At 34.3% G+C, this 18,899-nt stretch overlaps 1 protein-coding gene across 1 annotated transcript in view; it reads left to right on the top strand.

The window, feature by feature from the left end:
• The window catches only part of LOC145662505 (kanadaptin), a 36,236-nt gene that overhangs the window by 6,955 nt on the left and 10,382 nt on the right, over positions 1–18,899 (top strand). Inside the window, exons 2-5 of the mRNA XM_081728155.1 lie at positions 3,334–3,511; positions 7,772–7,914; positions 14,033–14,193; positions 15,142–15,318. Coding sequence (XP_081584281.1) covers positions 3,334–3,511; positions 7,772–7,914; positions 14,033–14,193; positions 15,142–15,318 — 659 coding nt within the window. The remainder of the gene's footprint in view (positions 1–3,333; positions 3,512–7,771; positions 7,915–14,032; positions 14,194–15,141; positions 15,319–18,899) is intronic.

The following is an 18,899-nucleotide window of genomic DNA, read 5'->3' as shown; positions in this document are numbered from 1 at the left end:
ATGGTAGAAATCGTGTGAATTCATGAACATTCCTCGTATCTCAAATCATCTAGAAGAGGGTTTCCGAATTTGTAGTCCACGGATTGGGGGCTAGAGACTGAAAGGGGGTCCGCGGGACATTTTATTTTCATTAAACTTTGTTATCATAACTGGGATATTTGTAAGACTGTGCATCCTAGAAGTATATGTAGCAACTAAATTACTTACCTGTTAACTTTTACAGTGGAAATGCTAAATACTCGTCTTCAACACTACTTTCACTATCGTCTATGTCAGTTAATATTTCGTCATTGTCTGAATCTCAGTCTTGTAAATTTATTATCATAGGGTAAAAAAATTGTAAACACGAAAAATAATTCTTCGAGCTTGACTTCGTAGCACTTTAAAAAAAAAAGAAAAGAAAAGAAAACTCCGCACTTGTACTCGGTTTGCTTCAGGACATTGTCAACTATAATTTTGGAGAACAAACGAACTACCACGAAAGAAAGCAATCCAGACACTGATGAATTCTGTTTATGCTAGAAGAGAAGTTACGTTTCTACACAACTAGCCCCTTTGTTTCCTTATCAGTTTTCATAACAAGTAACTCTCTTGGGCTTAGTGTGGGTGTCACAAGCAATCCGTCTGATTCCTAAGCAACTCGATATGCTCGAGTTTGTTTTGAGTTGCGATAATTTATGACACCATTCAGACGCCTGGTGCTTTTAAATCCCTTGTAAAGGGGAGGAGAGGGAATAAAAATCACACATAATAATAAGGTAGTGAAACGTGAAAGAAAAAGAAAAAAGAAACAGAAAACATACTGCGTTACTTCTGTCAAATAAGGAAGAATCTATCTTGAAGTAAATTTCAAAACAATATTACGAACTTCCCATACTTTGTTTAACGATGTTAGGTGTATATATATTTGTTCTAACGATGTTAGTGTGTAGCCACTGGGGAAAAGGGGGCCTTATCTTTCCAAACTATTTCCAACTCCAAAATGAAGTTCGTCTGGTATATGTTTAATAAAACTTATTTAATAGTTAATGCAAATGAAGGACGTTTATAATAAAATATGATTTTTTTAAAAAAATCAAACATCTCCAATACGATTTCTGTACCTAATTAAAACAGCTAAAATTAATCATATGCTTGTATTCTCATTTCCCTAACTGGGCGCACACCGTATGAACTCACTACTATATTATTGCATAATAATATCTGAGTTGATATTTTTTCGAGTTTTTTTCCTTTACTATTTTAACCCACATAAATACAAAGTCAGATAAACAGACTGCTATAAACAGCATTTGTTTTCTTATGAATAGCTTATTGATTCATCTTCTACAATCCAGTTTTTAACTTTAGTACTGTCCAGATCCGTCTTTTGATAAGGTAGGATCGTGAAAATATAATATGTGTATGGTGAGTTAAAATGCTTTCATATTCTGAAAGAGATCATTTGTTCTGTTTTTAATGTGTGAAAAGCTTTCCTCCCCCTGAAAGCAATGTTCCCCTAGAACAACCTGCTGGTTATACCTCTGATTATCCTGTTTTAAAAGTTGAGTTCCATTTCCAAATCAAAGAAAAGTCAACTGGAAATTAGACGCCGGACTCCATGCTCGTTTTATTAATTGTTTTATATGGAAGCCTTTAAAAGCGTGTACCATAACAACCAGTTGACATAAAAAGATGTAGTTTTCACGTATGTGTTCGTAATGGTTTTCTTTACTTCGTAAAGTAAGCAGTTGATGTGCTAATGCAATATTTTTAATAAGCGCCTCTGGTATTGTCAAGATTCGCAGTAGCACGAGAAGTCAGCGTGCAGAACTGCTTGTCGCGAATTGTCAACATCGCTCAAAGCCAATTGGACGCCGTGTAAAGCCAACTTACGGCCATGCCGCTTGTTATTTGAAACACACAATAGGTCTAACTGATGATTGTATTTTCTTCTTTTTCTTTTCTTTTTTTTTCGAATATCTCCATTCATAAGAATACTGCATTGTCGTAAATGACAGGTTTAGTGCTGTGAAGTTGGAATTTATTATTTTATTTTAATGATAGGTAAAATAAATTTTTTAAAATCATTTTTGATGTCGCAGAGGGCTGCGGAGAATTAACAGTCGCTACAAGGGGTCAGAAAAATTGAGAAAAGCTGATGTAGATTTTTTTTTATACATTACAAACTGAGGAAGCATGAATGTAAATACTTTATTATTAAAATTATTTTCTACATATGTGTATGTATGAATGATTGAGAGCCAGAGTAAACTCAAATTATTCCTGTCTTTATTCACTTCTTTTATTGATTTGCAAATTGAATTAAGTCGTTGTATTTCTGACTCATTGAAGTAACGGACTAAATTCGACCCTGTGTAGTGTTTAGAAATTGTTTATTTTATTTGAATAATGTATAACTGTGCAGTGAGTTTCCTTGTGCAGTTGTGTATCTTTTTGTCCTTCTGACATAAGTCTTAAAATATTCACAAGTATGCAACACAACGCATTTCTGTTAGGTGTCCTCTGTGGATAAGTCGGTAGACACATCGCTTTTGTAATCTAGGGGAAGGTGTCTAGTCTAGATGGAAGACCATTTCTTCTGGGTGCATACCGACTAATGGTTCGGATCCTACTGTAAGTTTAGGGTTGCCAGATTTTTCAGAGAGGAAAAAGGAAGATTTTACGATCTTAGAAGGGAAAAAACAGAAGATATGTTATATTAAGAATTTCTTAGGGAAGTTTTCCGGAATCAGAAATTTCACTTCCCAGATTTCGGAAAATTTTCGAATTTAGAAAATTACGGAATTTCTCCGATTTTACTTTCCAGAATTGGCCATCCTTAGAATTTACATATCACAAACACATATAGTTCACATAGTAACGCAGAACAATGTCATTGAAAACAATTGCAACACATAAAACACAAGGAAAGTGTAACAAAATTCCCAATGGGAGATCGTGTAGTCAGAATTAACGTGAAGCCAGACATGTTTGTATCATAATTTCGGTGCTGAAGTTAACACAACACTCTAATCCAACCAACCAAGTATATTACACAAATCTGTATTGCCTTTTAAGTTTATTTTAACGGAGATTGCATTTCTTAACAGTCTCACATGTTTATATATATGTTCAAAAATACTTGCCGTCCTAGTTTTATAAGTTTTCAAATGTATCGTCAGATTTCAGTATAGCTGTCTATAGCTCAAAAGACAGGGCTGACCTAAATGTAAGTTTTCGTGATAAAATTCTTGTAGAGACAGCAGTGCTAAAGTGTACAATGACACTAATTAAGTGTTTAATATGTATATTGCTAAGTTGGAGTTTTATATTTGTTTTTTCAATGTTTAGGAGAAGACGCAGATGAGGAAACCGATTTAACAGAAAATCCATTCGCGTCTACTCAGAACGAAGAACTATTTGTGAATGATCCAAAGAAAACTCTTCGAGGATGGTTCGAAAGAGAAGGATATGAGTTGGAGTATAATGTTGAAGAAAAAGGATTTGGACAGTTTTTATGCAGAGTAGAGTAAGTACAAAATACAAACATTATGTAAGATTTCAGAGAATTGAACCAGAACAGAACCAAAGAATACGGTAAATAATAATAATAATAATAAATAAAATAGAAAAGATCTTGAAAATGTCACAAAGAAACTGTAACAATAGTAAGTAGATTCCAACTAACATAAATGAAAGGAATCGAAAAAGTGGATAGGAATTTTTCAGTTCCTCAAAGTCTCGAGAAAGTTATAATGAATAAAATACTCTTATCCTTGTGTATTCAGTTTGACGAAATGTGTATTAAATAGTCAATGTTCTCTGACCTTTTCCTAAATAACATTGAACTTCTTACGCCAGACTTATTGGTAGGGTCTTCCTATCCGTGAACCTATCTTCAAAGAATTATGTAACTCGAGATTTTTTTTTTTTTTTTTTAAATTTAAGATAAAGCAATACTCCAGAAAAACACTTTCATAGTTTTGTGAAAAGTGATGATCAATTTTTGTGGAATATCGGGTCATTTACCACTCAAAACATTTTATATGACGGTTTATGTGGGCAGATGTGGGCTCAGCCCAGTGCCATAACGTGTGGGGGCAAGGTGCAACTTCCCCCAGGGAATCTCCCCGCCGTTCGATGGGAACCCACTTTAAGGCAAAATTTTCTTACTCCATATACGATACGAACATGAAATTATAAATGAAGCATCAAATAGGTTCAGTATATTACATAAACTAAACAGCACACAAAAGGTAAATAAAACAAATGAGTCGTGGGTCCATTTTATTAAAAAAATATCTACTATTAGGGGCCCTAGAAATAATATTTATTCGTATGGCTTTGAGATTTTTCAATATTGTCCCCTTAAATAATTTGTAATGTATGGAAGGGGCCCAGGAGCGTAATTAACGGCCCCGCAGACCTTGCCGTGCGGGAGGGCCCACAAAGAGTAAGGAAGATGGAATAAGAGGTCCGATTTTCAAATTTTGCGGGAGGGCCCTAATTGTTTTTAGAATTAGAAAAAAAAAACTTTTTCTAGGGGGCCCAAATATTTATTCTTGCCCCCAGAAAAAAATCTAAGTTACGGCCCTGACTCGACTCCCAAATGGAATTAATCTATTATATGTTTAAACTTGTTGCTTATCTGGGTGCATGATACTCCCATCTGCGTAATTAGATGCACACAGCAGCGAATTTATTACTATATTATTACATAATAGTGACTCAGTTTGGTTTTATATTTTCTTCTAGGTGTTTTTTTAGATAAAACTTTATACCAATGTAAACGCAAAGTCAAACAAATAGATTTTCGTAAACAAATTATGTTTCCTTTGGAAAAATTTGTTGGTAATTGCCTACAACCTTTGATTCTAACTTCTCGCAGGTCATGGCACATGTTTCAATAAGGTATCACTGAAAATACTGAAATAATAATAATAATATATGTCTGTATGTGTGCAATATGTATGTAATGGTGGTGAGCTAGTAATAATGCTTTCGTATTTTGTAAGTAAACTTTTAATTTGCTTCCAGTACGTAAAAAACTCAATCCCTGAAAAAGTTATGGGCTCCCCTTACAATAACTTGCTGGCTAGACCCGTTGTTCAACCGTACCTCAAGAGTACTAGTAAACTTTATCCGATGCGCTGTATAATGAAATTTCAAAAAACATAAATAGCCCCAGTTGGAAGATACATACACAGTACTTTTCAACTCTTTGTATTTCTTCCCTATAATCTTCAGTTAAAAAGATAGTATTCGAACATGTGTTTCGTGTTCTAAATTCATATGTGAAATTTAGTGTAATTTGCGGGAGAACTGTAAATTACAACAGACAAAGCAAATATTATTTAAAATACAATAGACTCTCGACTATCGGGCCAAGTTCAGAAAAAGAAAAAAAAAAAACTTACCAATGAAATTAGGAATAACTTTTTGAACGATTACTCGACTTGTAACGCTTTCATAAGAACGCGGCTTTACCAAGGAAAAGCAATCCATTTATTACAGATTTCTTCAAAAACTAAAAACTGAAAGTTTTGACTTTTTTTTGCTTCCAGTATTTACGTCCGACAGTCATTTATCTTGAAATGTGTATAATATTATTTTTGGATTTTCTTTTTCTGTAAAAATTTTCAAAACGCACAATACATCTCATAGCAAACATTTATAAAATACTGATATGTACTAAGAGGTCAGAAAATAGGAATAAGAGCAGATTTTGATATAAAAAGTTTTTATTTTTCTTTCTTTTTATTGGTGTGGATGAGACAAGAAGTGAATGACTGTAGAACTCTGGCCTATCCGGCTCTTCTGTTGTTTGGTCTGCTTTTCCGCCACATTAAGCCGAATAGTCGAGAGTATACTGCATGTCCTTTATTTATCTTGTACTAGCAAATATTTGTAAGTTAATTATCATCCAAATTCCACTGTTGAGATATTTCATAATTTGAAGAATAAAAAGAAAGAGATAACATTTAATTTATATTTCTTTTCATCTCCCCCCTCAACCTTTCTTGTCTTTTAACTGTATTTTAATGATGATTGCGTTTTTTAACAGTCCCACATTCTATTTTATGCATTCAAACTTACTTGCAGATCATATTCCTCTTAAGTTTTCAAATGTATCGTCAGATTTCAATATAGCTGTCTGTTGTTCAAAAGACAGGGCCGAGCCAAATGTAATTTTTCGTTATAAAATCCTCTTCTTTTTGTAATTTTTTAAATCATTTCATTTATGTATTATAAGTTTTAGCTGCCAGAAGAAGAAAAAGAAAATGCAAAATTGAAACAAATCTTTTTAATCATTATTACACTGTGTATATCTATTTATTTTAATCAATAATATGATGTAAATATCATATGAGTACATACTTTATTTAGTAAATAGACAAATATTTGCGTAGCAAACAGAACTTTTTCGAGCGCGTAAGAAACTTTTGGAGAGCTTAGTAAAAAAGGTGTAAAGAAAAGAAAGGAATGCTACATTAGAATTTTGTGTAAGCTTTTCCAAAGTTGATTTGCACTTGAAAAAGCCCAGTATATTGGTTGAAATATATTACATTTTATGAATTATTATTAGGTATTTTGCCTGTTGACAGGTCCTGGGACTAGTGTTTTTTTTTTAAATTTAGGTTTGGGCCTGGAAATGTTTCTTCTACGTTTCTCGATCTTCAGCTTCCTCTTTTAATTACCAATATTTTCTTCTATTTTACCAATCATCGATCAGTTGTGTTCTTTTTCCTCGTTTTGCTCCCATCTTTCCTTGTATAGCAGTATGAAGAAGAATTTCTTCGAAAGATGCGTACAATCCAATTGGCCTTCCAATGAAGGATGCTGGCTAAAAGCGTCCTCGTCTCTCCTATCCGTTTTAAAAGATATTCATTTGTTACTACTTCTGTCCATTTTATCTTCTCCAACTTCCTCCAACACCACATTTTGAAGCTCTCTATATATTTCTTGTCTAACTATCTCAGTGTCCAATGCCCTGAACCATTTAAATTCAATACCTCATACTATTGGACATACAAATTATGTCCAAGTTAAATACAGTTCTATAATAAAAGTGGTATAAGTTTCCTTGTGCCAAACAAAACTTAAGAAATTTTGTGGTTTAACTGTAAATAAATCCTACTAACGCACGTTTTATTTTATTCTTGGTATATGTGACATGTTGCGGTTGGGAGTGGATTAATGTAGTTGACTAATAAAATAGTTATTCACCTGGAATGCGTTGCTTATTTATAATTCGCTGCAATATTACGTTCTCTTATATCTCTGAGGATACCTTCAAGCAAGTTTTTCATTATTATTTACTTATTTACTTATTTAAGAAATTTACTTTTTTAATTTATTTACTTATTTCGAACTACTATTTTTTACATTCTGAGTTTCCTGTTACAGCCACTGTGGGCTGATATCTTCAGTGCATTAAAGCTTCTTGTCTCAAGATTTGATATTTGTGGTTATTATTGCTCGTTGTGTTCCGGAATGAGAGTTACTTTTCCGTAGATTAAGAAGACATTGAGAAGAATGTGAAAAGTAGTTAATTGATATTCTGAGAAACCTCCTGGAGGTTGTTTTCTGAAAGGAGAGAGAACGAAGTACTGCAACAAACGATAAGCGACGCATTCCAGATAAATAATTTATTATTATATTTTATTATTCAGTTGCATAAGGTTCGTAAATATGCACACTTTTAACTTATTAGGATTAATGTAGTGTCTAAATTTATAAATGTAATAATTAATGTATAATTCTTGATTTTTATTATTTTTTATTAAAGGCTACCAATTGACAATGCACGTGGACAGCCAGTTGTTGCTGAAGCTCTTGTCAAGGGAAAGAAAAAAGAAGCTGTGGTTCAGTGTGCTTTAGAAGCCTGTCGTGTCTTGGATAGACATGGAATGTTACGTCAAGCTACACACGGTCTGTATTCTTCTGTATGAATCCTTTCGTAAACTAAATTTAACTATTTAGCACTCCATTTGCAAAAAGCCGAAGCTTTTTTCTTTCTCTCAGACACAGACACAAGATATATTGAAAACTGTTCACTCAGCCACGAACTATAACCATCAATCGATAAATAAATAATAAGAAAAGAAAGTTTCTAGCAAATAGGGACTACTCTCATAAAGATTAGATAGCAATTTGTCAACAAAGCTATTGCAATAATGGGTACCATTCTTAATTATGATGCAACTTGCAATACTAGAAAACTACCAAAAATCGTTAGATCAGTTTTTTTTTTTTTTTTTTTTCATTAAGTTTTTGAGATTATACTTTTTCGGATAAGGAAGATGTAAAATTATATAAGAGGTAAATGAGAATTGAACAACCGTGGAAGAGATAAATGCTATATAATTGAGTCACCGTATCCCAACTCTCGGGGAAATCCGATAATTACGTCATTGGTCCGGTATCAAACTCAAGTGCACGAGTTGGATTCGAAGTAACTCAACTTTCTAGTAGTGACACTCTTAACAACATTCAGAGCGTGTTTTTTCAGACGTAGTAGATTAGACAGACAAATCTAAATTCTAAATTTTATAGTATTATTACGAGGGTTGCTGGAAAAGTTTTACCGGTGTCAAGCTATTATAAAATTCGGAAGAGTAGATGTTTCTGTGTTTAGATTATTATTGAGTGTTTATTTAATCTGATTCGTTTATTCTTCACAGCAGTTTGAAGAAGTAGTTTTGTATTAGAAATGGAAATTTCTCTGAACACTTTCGGACAATGAATTTTTATGATTTAGGATGAAGCACCATCTAATAAGAATGTGCACAATTGGCTTTTCTAATTCTATCATGGTCGCTTAATTCTCAGTGATGCATTTTATAAGATGATCCATCCACATCTGTTGTTGCCAGTAATATTGATGCTCTGCGTGACATACAATTTTGCATGGTCACGAAACGTAAGGAAACTTCTGAGTTGTTGGATTCCACACAGTTTGACCGAAGCTCAAAAACAGGCTCGTGCCAATTGGTGTAAAGAAACGCTCAGAAAATTCAATCAATGTAAGTCAAATTTGGTGTGCTACATCATTACAGCGACAAAACGTATCTATTTATACAAATCAGAAACTAAACAGCGACCTACTATTTGGATGGAATACTCCTCCAACAAAGTTGTTTGTTGGAGGAGTATTGTCAAGGAAATGATTGTTTGCTTCGGTTACACCGCGATGTGGTAATTAGCGATATGGTGGTCTTTAGAAGATCAAAGGACTGTAAGTGCTTAGTGATAGAGATCATCAATGAATTACTTAAACCCAAATCGGGGCCCGCGGCGGCTCAGTGGTAGAACGTTCATCTTTGGTGCCTGGAGTTCTTGGTTCGATCCTAGCTCGCGCCAAGTGAGCTTTGTGGTGGACAAACATAGTGTGCGTGAGTTTTCTCGGAGTTCTCCCGTTTCCTCACCTTTCTTCATTCTACCATTTCATTCATTTCTCATCATCGCCGTCTCCTTTAGCTTAGCCGGAATAACCATGGGACGTAAAATTTAAAGATTTCTTTTCATTTTTCAAGCCCAAATCGTGGCATCATTTTTCACCATCACAACGCCAGTTCCTACTCAGCACACTAAATTGTTGATTTGTTTTCCAGTAAAAATGTCGAATTAATGAGTTACTTTCCGTTTGTCCCCACACATGAAAAATAAGATGCTTGGTGAGTGATTTGTGTCTCCTCGAGCAACTGTCTTCGCATTCCGAACAGTGGTTTCTTCGTTATTGAAATGCGTTTTTGTTTGCAGTACTTTCCTAACGTACAAAATTTTCCTTAACTAACTAACTAACTCTATGGCCTATGGAACCCGGAGGTTCAATGCCCCGTTCACAAAAGCTCTCCACTGATTTCTATCGTTAGCTAACTGCATCCAGTTTCTACTTTGTATTCGAATTTCTGCGAGATACATCTTAATATTGCCCTTCCATCTGCGCCTAGGTCTTCCTAATGGTCGTTTCTCGATTGGTCTTCCAGTCAAGACTTTGAAAGCGTTTCTACTTTCTTCCATTCTAGCTACATGACCTGCCCACCTAAGCCTCCTAGACTTGACGACCCTAGCAATGTTGGGTAAACCGTATAAATTATGTTGTTCCTCGTTATGAAGTTTCCGCCATTCCCCATTCCCGTTCCTCTTGGGTCCGAATATACGTCTCAGGATCTTGTTCTCAAATACTTTCAGTCTATGTTCTTCCCTCAGAGTAAGCGACTATGTTTCGCAACCATACAGAACAACAGGCATGATTATAGTTTTGTATATTTTAAGCTTCAAAGTCCTCGACAGAATTCGCGACGACAAGAGATTTTGAACCGAATAGTAACACGAATTCCCTGCTTTTAGTCGACATTTAATTTCTTCGTGAATATAATTTTCGTCTGTTAATATTGATCCTAGGTATTTGAAACTATCCACTTTATCAAAAGTATTATTTAATATTTTAACGCATCCATAATTTGCTGTATTACGGTCCCGGCGCACTTCCATGTATTTAGTTTTCTCTGCATTTACTTCTAAACCCATGTCCCTGCAAGCGACAAAATTTTCCTTACAAAATATATCTGCTTGTCGCTTCTCCTATTATAAAGGATCATGACGTATTTGTCGAGTATGGACAATCCTTGTAATTTCTTCTGGATTAAAGAGTTTGCGAGTTCATGAATTGAAGAAAGAATCCCACACAGCACAGGTAGAGCGATCTCCTTTGTTCGTGAAGGCTGATGTGTCGCAGCCTGTGTAGATATGATAGGCGCCGAAGCCATGTGACTATTCAGAATGGTGTACCATTATAGCGCAAATGTCGAATGTTTTGTTCGCTTGCCAACTTCAGGCCCACCCGCAGCAAATTTCAGTCAACAGACTACTGGAAGAAGACAGCCACCAACACAACAATGTCGGTGTCTGTTCTAAAGAAAATTTTACTACGTTACACCGCCGTGCGGTGTGAAGCAGTTAGTAGTACACTGTCATAAATCTAATAATGTGTACTAAAAATACATTAGATCAAGTCGTCCTTAACGTTGCAAACCAGATTTTTATGCAGAAGAATTACGTGTACTATGCCAGTAAAAGTGGATGAATCAGTGACTGCTGACAAACTGAACAAAGGTGTTTTTTGTAATCAGTCTCCAACAAATCTACACTGTTTTAAAAACAAGTTTATCTTCTCGTCATTAGTGTTTTCATGAATTGCAGCACAACATCGACTTCCTTTATGAGCAGACATTGACTACCTTTAAGAGCAAAATACAATCGTACAGCGTGGAATGCCTACCCCTGGTTAATGACGATTCCCAATCACTTGCAAAATCTTTGACTTTGAAAGGTATTGGCAGTAGGGTTTACACTTTTACTTGTGAAATACGTACAAGTATACAGTGAGGAGGAGAGGGTCAGTTCTGCTATCAAAGATAATCGTAACAACATAGAGTATGCACTTATATTAAGTACAGTGTATCGTATTAGGTGTGTTTGGAGCAAGACTACAGTTACATGTATTTTAAAAAGAATTCGTTAGTCTTAATCCTTATCTAAAGACATTTACAGTTCTTTTTTTTATTACGACAGGATGTGCCAACCAATTAAAAAGAAGAATTGAAGGTTTCTTTCAATAGATACATCAAATAACTGAAGTTACCAATTACAACTCTTTTACATTTTATGCACTTTGTAATGAGCTTAATACTGTCATTGTCATCTTTGTAATATATTTGTAAAATACTATAGTAATATGCATTTTGTTATAGAAGATAATTTCTATAATGTGAATAATAATAATAGAATATATCGATACTTGTGTTTATATGGATTTAAGAAATGAAAAGCACCTAACAGTAGTTTTTAACACGTTGGCTGCCATGTGTATGGATTTCCATACATACGGCTCCTTCATGAATTCCTATACACACAATATATATTGCACTTTTTTACGTTCGCTCTATAGGCGTGTATGCTATTACATACATATGGCGTAGAAGTCAAAATTTAATATCCACGCCGCGTGTATGCAAAACCATACACAAAGAAAATTATACATTTATGGGGTTAAAATAAAGGCGAAAACAAAGTATTAGTGGCGGATTGTTGCCCGTGGCGCACAGATGAGAAAGGTCAAAATATATAGTGGCGGTCAACGTGTTAATATTTGTCTTATTATGCTTGAGATTAGCTCCATTATTCCATAATAATTGGATTTCCTCGAAACTATGTGACAGGAAATCTGAATTATTTGAATACTCAAAACTGTAGGAATTCACTTAATCAGCTGTAGTGCTACTATATAACCAGACAAAGTTAATTTTCTATACATACAGTCGATTGATGATCAAACGTTTTCATATAAGTGTCAGTGTCCTGTACAGACCAGGAAAAGTAAAGTAATTTCGTATTTACTTTAGATAGGGTAGATAATAAGATGGGGATTTCTAAAAAAACTCCTGAGCTATATAAGCTAGAGGGTGGACACTACATTGGAAAGTATGCTCTATTACAAATACAATGAGATACGATTCTTGTCTTCGTACAACTGGGCCGAGAATCAAACCTAGGTTTGTGGATCACTGTCTCGGTATGTAAGCCACTACTGTACCCAGTCCGCTTCCTGATTTGCTACATTTTTGTCGCTTTTGAGATCAGTGTTCATTAATTTAGACCACATGGATTATACCACAACTTCTGGTTTTCTTGGACAGCACAATGTGATACTGTTAAACGCCTATGACAATTAAATTAATATGATTAGCAAAAACTCACACTCATTACTGCGGCCAATATTTTGCACTACTACTTCTGCGTCTTTCATATAGAATTCATGTGAACTGGAAATTCGAACACCCTGTATGAGTTTGTTAGTGAATTATCCCTTTGTCTTTCATTCTAGGTCAAACGTTTAAAAAAAAAAAAAAAAAAAAAAAATGTTTAATAATTTTAAATGAAACAGCTCAAAAATCAAATTTTTGTCTCTAACCATAAGAGATTTCGAAATATGGATATCTTAGTAAATAGTTCCAACTCCCATTTCACCCCGTCCCATCCCGAAAATTTTTCCTTGGCAGTATCTTACGTCATAAATTTTATGTACTGTCCAAATTTCAAGTTTGGCCCGGGCATTGATCGGTCAGAATTTCTTTTATTATATATGGGTTAAGTGTATACATACTATTTTTTCTCGCATCAGCTTAGGTAGATATGAATCTGTTCCTTTATTTATCATATTCAGATTAATTGAACCATCATGAGCTTTCAACAATATAGATGCTCGTCTGTCCAAGCACAACAGGTGTTTTGGTATACTTTATATATTAAGAATGGCTGAGCACCAACTTCAGCAGTTAAAACTTACAGATGATCAGGAAGCGGACTGTGTAGGTTAGTGGGTAGCACACTGACATGATGCCTAAAGCTTGCGTTCAGTTCGGTTCTCGGACCAGTCACACATTTCTCACTCTTCGAATTTAAGAAAATTTGCTCTTACAAAAGGTATGATGTGAAGAAAGTAATCTTTTCATCAGTAATCATATGACATATTTCATTATTTTACAGTCATATTTGTCGTTCCTCAGATGCAAGTAATACAGGGGGCGAATCCAGGACGGACTTCTGAAGGAGGGGGTGGGTTGTAATACTGTTACTTACAGCTACTTCTAAGAGCTCCGAACTCTGTTTTATTTATATATAAAATAAGGAAGTTTCCTCTGCTTTCCCCCCTGGATCCGCCTCTAAAGTAATCGCATTTGTCGCATCACTGCTTGTGGTGTCCTTTCTCATATTTTCGACACCGGAAATACAATTATAATGACAAAATGAGTGCAGTGTTAAGTGTAATGAAACAAAATACTAATATATATTGTTCTTAGGTATTTCGTTTATGGCATACATTTCTTTATAGTATACTGAAAACACAAGAAGCTTGGGATTATTATAATTTACAACAATACTAAGTATTATAAGTAGTACTTAAATCCATACAAATACAAGTATCGACATATTCTAATTCTATATATATGGTGGTGGTATTTATTATTATTATTTTCTGTTTCAGAAAGTAGAAAGAAACGCGAAAAGAACTGGGAAGAAGATGACTACTATGATAGTGATGAAGATACTTTCCTAGATCGAACGGGTGTCATTGAGAAGAAGCGGGCTCAGAGAATGAAAGCTGCGGGCAAATTGGCAGATAAAGTGGAGACTTACGAATCGCTGGTAATAATCACAATAAACTTAATGTCTTTGATGTTCATTATACTCTCAATAAGGGGAGCGTTAAAACTTGTTTCAAGAAAGATCAATACCATGAAAATTCAAAGCCCTGAAAATACTTTACAGATTTTGAATTATACGTTTTTTTATTTCATTTTTAAAACATTGATATAAAAAGTTCGGTGGAATATGAAGTTACGATAGCCCGTGTGTTCAGACATCTTAAATGAGGAATATGGGTCTTGCAGAAATAGTGAGGATTACTGATACGTACATGTAGAAGAGTTTGGGGTTTTTCAAACTCAGAATGTTTGCTTTCGGTGCATTTTAGTAGGCAGGTGAAATTGGAAGATCAGATTTTCCTCATTAGCGAAGTTAATATTTTGAGAGATCTAATGTGTTTAAAAAATCTATTGTTCATATCAGGTAAATCACATGTTACAGATATTTTTCTCTTCGAGATTTATAGGATGATGAATTCTATATATTCAGTAGCGATCGTTAAAATTATATGCATGACGTAATGGAACATAATGTAGTTACGAGAATTAAAGAACAAGTATGTAACTAAAAACGATAGAGCCATTCGTAACCTTTACAAACAACCACACAGCTTTATTAAATAAAACAAACAGTTTAAACTTCAGGTGGAAATATAGAATAACTTGCAGCTGCCAGTCCTTGGTAACGCATTCTTCATTCCACAATCAGTCGGAAAAACTCTGTAAAAGCGTTATACTCAACTTTGAAGAACATGTTCATGCTCGTTGTGCTATGTAAACTTTTTTCATTTGTCGTAACCCTATTTTTAATCACTTCTCACTATTCAAGAAAAATCTAGAGAGGATAGAGGATCCATATTTTAAGTACACATGAAACTAACTGTATAAAGTATCAAGATAGGTAGATGTCTAATAGTCTTGTATTAACTTTTTTGTCCTATTCATATAGCTACAGCAACATGCTGAAGTGGAAAAGAAGTTGCAGGAGTTAGAAGAAGAGTTGCAGCACGTGACATCTGTACTTAAGGCATCACAGGAGTGCGATGAAAACGAGGATGCTTTGGATGCATTTATGACGAATTTAAAATCAGGACTTCCTGATAAGAAAGTAGCAACAAAATTAAAAGTACGTTCATTGTTTTACTTATCCTCTTTTAATATCAGATAGAGTAAAGGGGATCACAGTAGCGGTTATATGAGTTTATATTAAATATATGTATTATTAAAATATACTATTCATTTCTGTTTGTTTTAACGTTTGTGCTTCATGTGAGGCTTTGGAGTGATACAGGCTCCAAAAAAATTCAACCCATAAAAGTAAATATATCAATGAATTCGGTAATTGTAGATTGTTCAGTGTGTCTTGATTGTTTTTATTATTACTATTTTTTTTTTTTTTTTTTTTTTTTTTTTTTTTTTTTTTTTTTACATATTTTACAAATACTGGGATAAGATATTTTATTTTAATATACTACCTATTCGTCTTCTTAGTAAACTGCACATTTATTTACATCCATTTTAATGTTTAGTTAGATGTCCTTTAGCTTCGATCTTTATTCTAATTCTCTACATGGAGTGTATGTAATGTGCTGTCTAGGTATTTTTCTCCAGTACTTTGCAAATGATTCAATAACGTAGTAACGGAATTGAGAAGGCGTATGAAACTGTTTATGCAAAATCATCCATTCTTGTTGCAATCATATTTTTCCCAGATTAGCTTGCAGACCTTTCAATGTACTTCCATAAAACTTGTGATCTATAATTCGTTCAGTGATCAGCTTATCAAGTCCCATTGCAGTGATCCAACTCTAAACTACCCATCTCCGTATTCCACTGGGTAAATGAGGTTTTCTTAATTTGATTTCTTCCACACTTTGGACTTAGTCTAACACATTAAACTTAGTACCATGAGCTCATATAACATTATTCGAGAAACCGCTCCTCTTATTTTGATATTCCAAGTACCATGAGCTCATACAACATTATTCGAGAAAACGCTCCTCTTATTTCGATATTCCAAATACCATGAGCTCGTACAACATTATTCGAGAAAACGCTCCTCTTATTTTGATATTCCAGCGCAAACTGCAGTATTTCTTTCTGCTCCTATCAATTTCTTAATAGCACTTACGAGATACCGTCTCATGATACTCCTTGCAATTTCATTCGGCTCGCACAGTAATCGTATAATCTGTAATATTCATTTCTTGTAATATTGCTGCCATTTTTTGGTTGTTTTAGATATTACAAATGATATAAGTATTGCTTCACTTGTGGAATGAGGATTTGTGGTCTGCCACTTTTAAGTACCTTCCACTTATGTTTGTTTTTCAAATTTGTTTATTATTGACTGAATAATAGAACAAGGTCTAACAACAATGTCTGCTATTATAGAAAGAGACTTCAACAAATTGTCTAATGGTATATGCCCCATTTGCTCCTTTCTCCTGCATGTCGCTACTTGTGCTGCTGCCAGTATCCTATACAAAAGGTATGAAGACGCAGTATTTTCGAAGGGTCTCAGGCTGCTAATTGCAAGATTTGTCTTGTCACATTCTGATCAGGGCGTGGGTTTATGTACCATCTTGTCACTATTTAGTTCTTCTTCTTCTTCTACTACTACTACTACTACTACTACTACTACTACTACTACTTCTTCTTCTTCTTCTTTTTTTTTAACGTTTCACAATAGTTTCATTCTTTATTACTTGTCACAGAAAACACTGTAAAATGTAGAAGATACATATCATGGTTCTGTGGCTACGACGGATTAATTGTATTTACATTAGTTTCAATGGGAAAGATAATTTTCGTTCTCGAACATTTCGGTTCGCGAGCAACGTTACAGAACAGATTAAGTTCATGATCCAAGGCCCACTGTAGTAGTTGATGCTGTCTACTCTTTCATTGAAAGGAGTACAACTAATTGTGAAAACTGCGGAAAAATAAGGTACATTTTTTCATGCTTGACTTCTTTCTTTCTGCGCTCAAAACTTTGAATTTCTCTTTAATACAGTAGTTTTCAAGCTTGTCCTCAAAATGGGTGACCTTTTATATTACGTATTACTCTTTATACAAGTGGCATTTGAATAACAATTCTATCAAATTTCTTGACACTGACCTGCATCTGAGTTACGGAAAGACGAAGGAATGTCGCGAATTCTTTAGTTTTCTGGAGAATAGTAATAGAGGCAATCTAAATGAAATCGACCAATGATAGTTGCTGACAAAATTTAGTTTTTTATTAATTTTTTTACCTAAGTTTATACCACATTTGGGGAGTTGAAAACGGGCATTCATTTATTTTTTAGCCGCTCATGTTTTGTCGTAGCAACCATTTTGTATAGGCGCTTGGTCACATTTTGAACTTTGCATTCCGTTAAACGCTGTAACTTTTTAGGCTTTTGAGTTCAAACCAAAACCATATGAAAGATAATGGAATGGACAATTTTCTATGTTCTGTGCACATTGATACGTGCTTCAGAACGTCGAGAAAAGAAGCTCTGAACATTGAGGTTGGAAACCTAGAAATTGCAATTTTAGAATATACATTTTGAAACGAAATAAATGAGACTCACCTTCAATTCTTTGTCAACATAGAGACTAGATAATAGACAACGTCCTGAACAAGTTTCAGATCTGAGAACTATATACTTGATTTTTTGGAAATTTTTAAACTTTGTTAATGTTCGAAAATCGTGTACTTTCACCATTAATATCTCAGGAAGGACAGAAGTAAAAAATCCCAAACTTGCACAAAATAGATGATAGTTGTGCAGTAACATGTGGGTAAAATTGCATCACTGAGACTCGAGTAGTTTCTGAGTTATGAGGGTTTTCTTCACTGGGACTTAATGTCATGAAGCGCCAATGGAGTGAATATGAACTTTGTAGCTAAAGTCAAAATAACGAAAGTAATGTTAAACGGGTAAAGTGTGCATAATTTATGAATCTTATCTTGTAAAAAAACGAAAGTCGTCTTTTATTTCTTTTCTGCCTATAGCGCTGCTGTTAAGACATCAGTGGGGTAAATAGTTGACTAATTTGTGTACAGAGTTTGGCACTCATGTTAAAAGTACGACCTGTAGGAGTTATGAACTCTGTGGGTGTGAGTTTCCGGCGAACCTTAGTGATTGGTACCCACACTTTGTCATTCGTACATAGTTTAAAAGAGGTTCTTGGACCATGGGGATGGAAAAAGTGATCAAAAAGATTGTTTTTTCCTGACTGATGTCTTCAATTCTCCAATCCACCATTTCTGTCATAAATACAGGCTACGGTATCATTAGGTGTAAATGACAACATGCTATGTTCTGGAAGTACTGAAGTACTGCAATCAGTAAATTCATCTGGTTGTGAGTATTCATAACATCTGATTTGTGTTTTCGTCAGAGGTACAAATCTGTGATATGATCTGGTATTAATAATTCTTTTACAAGTAGCAAATCTTGAATTTCTTGCTGTTTGACTGCACTTCTGATGAAACATAGATAAATTGTATGCCTGAGATATTATCAACACAACACCTGTACATCTATTCAGCTGTTAAAATCGCGAATTTCACATCATTGCAATAACTTATAACTCAGAAACTACTCAAGTCTCAGTGATTCAATTTTACCCACTTGTTACTGCTCAACTAATGTCTATTTTGTGCAAATTTGAAATTTTTTACTTTTGTCCTCCCTGAGATATTTGATGGTAAAA

The sequence above is a fragment of the Thermobia domestica genome, chromosome 10 (genome assembly GCF_964235325.1).
Source record: "Thermobia domestica chromosome 10, izTheDome1.hap1.1, whole genome shotgun sequence".
NCBI classification, from domain to species: Eukaryota; Metazoa; Arthropoda; class Insecta; order Zygentoma; family Lepismatidae; genus Thermobia; species Thermobia domestica.
This window is presented reverse-complemented; position numbering and strand designations above follow the sequence as displayed.